The sequence below is a fragment of the Cavia porcellus genome, unplaced genomic scaffold (genome assembly GCF_034190915.1).
Source record: "Cavia porcellus strain 051 isolate PalLab524CR breed Dunkin Hartley unplaced genomic scaffold, mCavPor4.1 scaffold_31, whole genome shotgun sequence".
Lineage (NCBI taxonomy): Eukaryota > Metazoa > Chordata > Mammalia > Rodentia > Caviidae > Cavia > Cavia porcellus.
This window is the reverse complement of record NW_026947514.1, coordinates 1,708,336-1,715,304: the sequence shown is the minus strand read 5'-3', so window position 1 is coordinate 1,715,304 and position 6,969 is coordinate 1,708,336. Positions and strand designations below refer to the sequence as shown.

At 48.7% G+C, this 6,969-nt stretch overlaps 1 protein-coding gene and 1 non-coding gene across 3 annotated transcripts; both read left to right on the top strand.

Annotated features, from left to right (window-relative positions):
• The first annotated feature begins 372 nt into the window (after positions 1-372).
• Eif5 (eukaryotic translation initiation factor 5) lies at positions 373-6,616 on the top strand. 2 transcript variants are annotated; one of them, XM_003463102.5, is made up of 11 exons: positions 373-529; positions 650-843; positions 1,443-1,722; positions 1,829-1,910; positions 2,495-2,667; positions 3,087-3,198; positions 3,759-4,060; positions 4,460-4,621; positions 5,300-5,464; positions 5,579-5,713; positions 6,223-6,616. In XM_003463102.5, exons 3-11 carry the CDS (start codon positions 1,651-1,653, stop codon positions 6,310-6,312), a joined length of 1,293 nt encoding a protein of 430 aa, XP_003463150.1. In that variant the 5' UTR covers positions 373-529; positions 650-843; positions 1,443-1,650; the 3' UTR covers positions 6,313-6,616. The 2 variants fall into 2 exon arrangements, with proteins under 2 accessions (XP_003463150.1, XP_023417842.1); XM_023562074.2 differs by lacking the exons at positions 373-529; positions 650-843 and adding an exon at positions 1,033-1,051.
• LOC111754933 (small nucleolar RNA SNORA28) lies at positions 3,386-3,511 on the top strand. The gene has a single exon (XR_002789600.1). It is a non-coding gene; the product is annotated as a small nucleolar RNA SNORA28 (small nucleolar RNA).
• Positions 6,617-6,969: the final 353 nt, after the last annotated feature.

The window sequence follows — 6,969 nt, the reverse complement described above, 5'->3', positions numbered from 1 at the left end:
AGAACGTGGGAAGGGCAGAGACAGCACCCAGGTGACAGACCCAGGCCAGGACGCGAGACCCAGGAAGACAGAGACGAGCACGCGCTTGGGCGACCGCGCCACCGGGAGAAGAACGCTGCCTCGGGGATCGGGTCTGCCATCAAGAACGACGCCCTAGCAGGATGAAGCGTTAGCCCAGGCCCCGCCTGGCGGGGGAGGGGGGACAACGGCCATCTTTCGGGAGCCTCGAAACGACAAGGCGCAGGCCCGCTCTCGCGAGACCGCACTGGCCTCTGGGAAGGGCGGGGGGAGAGGAAGAGAAGGAAGTCGGGTCCTGAGCCAGAGGCGGGGCAAGGCCGCGAGTGGAGCCCCAGGAAATAGGGGGTGGGGAAAGGTGCGATTGACGCGATTTTTGGGCCAATCACAAGAGAGCACGGGCGGACCCCTGGCCAATGGGCAGTGCGGCCCACCGCGGGGGCCGGGCGCCGGGGCCGAGGGTAGCTTGAGCGCGGCGGCGGCGTTGTTCAGTCAGAGCGAGAACATTCCAGAGGTGAGTCCGCGGGGGGCGGCGGCCCGCGCCCCTGCCCTGTGCTCCCGCTCCTCCACCTGCGGGCCAACGGCGGCCTGGAGCCGCCCGGCCGCCCGCGGCTCACAGCTGTGTCCCCACCAGGTCGCCAGGCTCGGCGTTGCCGGTGTGGACGCGGACGTCGCTGGGACAGCCCCTCCCGCTGCTCCGCGGCGGCACCTGCCCGGCCGCCTCTCCGCTCGCCGCCCGCCCCGCCGCTCCGGACCCGGTTTCCAGCGCCTCTTCCTCCCAGTCCAGGGCGAGCCGCGTTGGGTTTATGTCTTTATTTGACGAAAACGGTGAGTCGCGGGCCGCGGGCCCCGGCGGCGACAAGATGGCGGGCGGCCGCGTGACCCGCGCGCGTGTGGCGCAGTTTGGGGGGGCCGGGCGGCGCGGGAGCGCGCGCGGGCCGGCGCCGCTGAGTCAGGCCGGCGCGTTTGTGAGTCACGGAGCCGCGCCGCTCGCTCCTCCCCCGGCCGCCGCGTAGCCATGGGGACCGGGGCGAAGGTCGGCGGCGCGGCCGGAGGAGGAGGAGGAGGAGGAGGGCGAGGGCGGCGGGCCGGGGCTGCAGCGCGGCGGGCGGATGGCGCCGGCGGGGAGGTTGACGGTGCCGGTCGGGCCGGGGGAGGACGCGGCCCCGCGACAGAAGCGAGCGCGGGAAGAGCCGGCCGCCTGTCTGCACCGCCCTGGTGGTAACGGCACGGCGCGGGCCCGGCGCTCCCCTTCGCGAGTCCCCGTGCGGGCAAGATGGAGGCACCTGGGTGTGCCCCGCTCTGCGGAGCGCAGATGGTCGGCACCCAGGGGACTCGAGCGCCGCGAAGTGGGTGAGGCCAGCGCGGTCGGAATGAGTGAAGCTTAACGTGCCGGGGTGTGTGGTTTCTCTGCTTTTCTCTTTCAGAGCTGTTGCGCAGCCATTGGTACCTGTATTGGGGAAACATAGCATACAAGCAAGAAGCTTACAGCCTCAGTGGCGAAAATTTTTTCATGTCAGAGACCGAGAACTCTTGCAGTCGTTTATGTCATCCCTTCTTCTCCAGACAGAAGATACCAAAAAGTTGCAATCAAAGATCTCTTCATCTTATTGATAAAGTCACTAATAAGCCAAAATGTCTGTCAACGTCAACCGCAGCGTTTCAGACCAGTTCTATCGCTACAAGATGCCCCGTCTGATTGCCAAGGTAATAGTGGTCTTCAGTTTAGTGGTATATCAGTCCATCTTCCGAGTACAAGGGAGTTGTACTTCACAGGGTAACAGTGCAAAATTGAAATGCTTATTTTCTTTAGGTTGAGGGCAAAGGAAATGGAATCAAGACAGTTATAGTCAACATGGTTGACGTTGCAAAGGCGCTTAATCGGCCTCCAACGTGTAAGTAAACTTCGTGGAGAAGTGTGAGACGGTGTTTCATGGATGTAATCGCAACAGTTTTAAATGTGATGTTTGCCTTGTATGCTGACTAGCTTATAGGCTTGTGGAACCCTGGTCTTCAAACCAGTTTATTGGTTGCCATAATTTTACTGCCTGAACAGCATATTTCATTATCACCACAATTTAAAATTTTTTTAAAACTATTTTTATCAGTACATATGTGTCATGTGTATTGAACTCATTCATCATAAGGAGTTTGTGCCTGTGCATAACACATTACACTTTTCCATTCCCCTGTGCTCCCATTGACCCTTTTCCACCTCATTGACATGATCTGTAATTCCATTTTTTTTCCCCCCTTGGTCCTTCATTCCCTTCTTGCCTTTACTTCCAGTTCCACGTGATTTTTTTTTTTTTTTTTTTTTTTTTTTTGCTTCCCAATACCTATTTCTGTTATACTCAATTTATCCTTCAGGTTTTTTACACAAGAGACAATAGCTTCATAATTTTGAAACATGGTGTAAGTGTAGTTGGGAGCTACAAATTAGTTAAGTAAAGTGATTAAAGTCTCTCTGTTTTAATAGATCCCACCAAATACTTTGGTTGTGAGCTGGGAGCACAGACCCAGTTTGATGTAAAGAATGACCGTTACATTGTCAATGGATCTCATGAGGCGAATAAGCTGCAAGACATGTTGGATGGATTCATTAAAAAATTTGTTCTCTGTCCTGAGTGTGAGAATCCTGAAACAGATCTGGTGAGTGTCTGTATAAAGTTTTTGTCCCTTAAAAAATGTATTATCAATTAAAAGGCTGTGGGTCTGCTTTTTGTGATCACTTCTGGGCTAACACTTTTAAGTCATCCCTGAGAGGGCACAACAGAATTAATTGCAAGAAAAGTGGAAAGCCTCAAATTTTGTCAGGGATTTGGCTCAGTGGTGTGAGCCCCCTGCCTGACAAGTGGGAGGTGTGGGTTTGATCTCCAGTACCCAAAAAAAAAAAAAAAAATCCTCAGATTTCAAAAATATTTCTCTGCTTTACAATTGCTATGAAAAAGTACTTACATTTTAAGTTAGTACTTACATGACTTCTGAAGTTTTCACACTTTGTTCTATAAATTCACATTGAAATTTTCTCTTACACTTGTGGCTGATGTACTTGTTTTTACTTTTGGCAGCATGTGAATCCGAAGAAGCAAACAATAGGTAATTCTTGTAAAGCCTGTGGCTATCGAGGCATGCTTGACACACATCATAAACTCTGCACATTCATTCTCAAAAACCCACCTGGTAAGTCTTTGTGATCAACTTCCAGGGCTTAATGTCAGGCAGTAATCATTGTAAGCAAAAGCAGGACATTTCTGTTAGTTTCTGTTACACAGCATTTGAGCGGGGTGTAGTCCTTCTCATTTTATTGGCCTGAAAACTTCAGCAGGGGCCATGCCTCAAGCTGAAGTGGCCTTGGAGCAAGCAGTGCAAGCAACACTCTGTGACAGATTATCAAAATAGTCTGTCACAATTTGAGCTTGCTATAGCAAGAAAGTCTAACCTATTCCGGCACTCTCCTTTCTGTGAGACAAGCCGTTACATAGACTGAAACAAGTTAACTGCTGGGTGAGTGAAGCTGTCCCAGTACCATTGCCCAACAGAGGTGACTGCGCGTGTTTTGCCCCAATCGTTCTTTGCTGGGGTTTGATCTCTGTGAAATGGTAGGGCATGGATTTGATCTGGGAAGGCTCTTACAGGTGGTTTTGTTTGGATTTTCTGAGGGGATCATAAGCAAGAAGGCAGAACTTCAGATGTTTTTGATAATGATACAAGTTGTGGGACTAAATTTTATTTTCCTGCAGAGAATAGTGACAGTGGTACAGGAAAGAAAGAGAAGGAAAAGAAAAACAGAAAGGGCAAAGACAAGGAAAATGGTTCAGTATCCAGCAGTGAGACCCCACCACCACCACCCCCGAGTGAAATGAGCCCCCCTCCACGGGCCATCGAAGAGGAGGAGGATGATGACTGGGGGGAGGACACAACTGAGGAGGCTCAGAGGCGCAGGATGGATGAGATCAGCGACCATGCCAAAGTCCTGACGCTCAGTGATGACTTGGAGAGGACCATAGAGGAGCGTGTGAATATCCTGTTCGATTTTGTTAAGGTATAAAATGTACTTAATCCACAGTGAGATTGAAGCCAGCCTCTCCCTTTTTAGATGTTTATTTCACATGGGTAACTGCTAAGGAAGTACATCTGTGGTATATTGACTGCTGCAAAGCTTATTTTCAATTTTTCTTTATTTAAGACCTGTTTTTGGAGGGGATTCCAGGTCCTATCTTTAGGAAAGAAATTGTGTATCATTTAGAAATTACAAGTAGAACTCTTGATATTGAGGTTCAAACTCAGAACCTCACACTTCAAGGCAGGTGCTTAGGCTGCTGAGCTAAATCCCTGGCGATTTACAAACTAAAAAAGTCAGGAGACCAGGTACCATCTGGTATGTCTACCCTAATGAGATATGCTTGATTTTATCACTGAATTGTTTGCCTTTTGTTTACAGAAAAAGAAGGAAGAGGGCATTATTGACTCATCTGACAAAGAAATTGTTGCTGAAGCAGAAAGACTAGATGTAAAAGCCATGGGCCCTCTTGTTCTGACTGAAGTTCTTTTTAACGAGAAGATTAGAGAACAAATTAAGAAATACAGGCGCCATTTCCTCAGAGTAAGTGTTTTAGAGCCGTAAGCGCTCACACCTGAGTGACTGGGCCGCTTTAGTTGCTTGCGCTCATTCTTGGCCTTCATCTATTGACCCTGCCTGACATCTGTGACTGGCTGCAAATACTGTACATGGGCTTCTTTCTTTCTTTTTTTTTTTTTGGTACGTGGGCTTCTACAGATAACGTTGTATGCAAACCTCTGTTGTATTGACTTCTGTTCCTGTGGCAAGAGATTGAGGCCAGAGCTCTGGCATTCTGCTACATTGTGGGGTCTTTTTTTTTTTTTTTTTTTTGTCTTTCTCATTTTTATCGGTACCAGGGATCGAACTCACGACTGCCTACTTGCAGGGCAGGCACTTATGTTGCTGAGCTAAATCTCCAGCCCCATTTTGTGATTGGGTCTCAGCAAGTTGTTAGGTTACACAAACTTGCATTCCTCCTGCCTTGGTCTTCTGCTGTGTGGCACTATTTCCAGCTGAGTGTTGACCTTGTCAAAGGATTGTTGAGTGGGCCACATCTTAACTTTGTTTCCTTTTTCTGTGGTGCCAGGGATGGCATTCTGGGTCTCACATGAGCCACATTTCCCTTAGAAACAGGCTTCAGGAAGTGAGCGTACTTAGGTACTGAACTTGCCAACTTAGGACAGGTGCAAAAGCTCCTAATCTCAGGTTGTCCACTTGCAGTTCTGTCACAACAACAAAAAAGCTCAGCGGTACCTTCTTCACGGGTTGGAGTGTGTGGTGGCGATGCATCAAGCTCAGCTCCTCGCCAAGATCCCACATATCTTGAAGGAGATGTACGACGCAGACCTCTTAGAAGAGGAGGTCATCATCAGCTGGTCGGAAAAGGTGGGTGACGCTGAGTAGGCCTCCGGGTCACAGGATTGAAACAGTTTGGGGAGGGTCAGATGGGCCTTGCTCAGTTAGGGGTTTTTCCTAAAACACCACATGAACTTTGTTTAGGCCTCTAAGAAGTATGTTTCAAAGGAACTTGCCAAAGAGATTCGTGTCAAAGCAGAACCGTTTATTAAGTGGTTGAAGGAGGCAGAGGAAGAATCCTCTGGTGGTGAAGATGAGGAAGAAGATGAAAACATTGAGGTAAATTTCGGGGAGGGAGTGCTGAGACATTTCAGAAGAACTTGAGATTTAAAGTTAAAACTGCAATACAGCCTCTCTGTCATTTGCTAATTGTCACAGTAGTAGACACACAGAACTCCATCCCCAGCGTCCACCTTGCAGGCCTGTCAGAGCTTTGCGCAGCCTAGGCTGTCCTGGAGGCTGAGGGAAAGTGAGTTCAAGCCTAAGTTTGAGCCCCCAACCTGAGCAAATGAAAGAAACCCTGTTCATAGAGACCTTGTCTGTCAATTTGGGTTTCTCAGGGTAAGGTTTCTGAAGGGCGGGAACTCCCAGGTATGGTGACACAGCCTGTAGTCCCAGCCCACTGGTGAGTCAGCCAGCAGCCAAGCTGAGGCCCCCTTGCCTTGCCTTGCCTTCAGTGACTTAAACACACTAAGTAAAACACATTTCTCCCCAAATGAGACTGATAGCAGAGCCGAAGTTGGGCACTTGGGTGTAATTTTCTTTTATGAAATCATTCCTCCTACCAGGTGGTTTATTCGAAGACTGCCAGTGTGCCGAAAGTTGAGACTGTAAAGTCTGACAACAAGGACGATGACATTGATATTGATGCCATTTAAAAGGATGGGTGCAACCTAGCTAACAGTGTAATGCTGCAAATTGTTCTCCATTATCAGCCAGAAGTGCAACATGTATGTGCAGAAGCTCAAATGGCTTAACATCGTGCTATACTTTATACTAAAATCTGTTACTGTGAGTGGTCTGTAATTAAGCCCAGTGAGACACCTAGGGAGTCCATACACGTCAGTGAGCAGATGTAGTTTGCTTATTTATAGCATGTTTCTTTTGGGAAAACTAGTGGTGGACATATTTGGATCACATTTATACAGTTATAAAAATAAAGATTTGATTTTGGTCACTTGAGATTTTGGGCTCTGAATGATACTAATTGGCTCCTGTTGAGAATGTTGCACCATCGTTGATGCTGATTGGGTCCTCGGAGCCTGGTAGGTTCTGCTAAGCCTGACGCCACTGGGGTGTCAGAGGGTAAACACAAACTTGGAATCTGTTTAGGAAGAACACTCTGACCATCAGCCCCTCAAATTGGCGTGGTGGTCAGATTTAAATTACAATTTCAGAATGTTCAGCTGTGTCATATCCTGTGTGTTGTGGGATTTTTTTTTCCTCCCTCTGATTTTAAGGTTTATTCTTCAATGCCTTTCACTTTTGGACACAAAGCTTATAACACTTTACATTTTAGTTGCTATTCTGTCAAA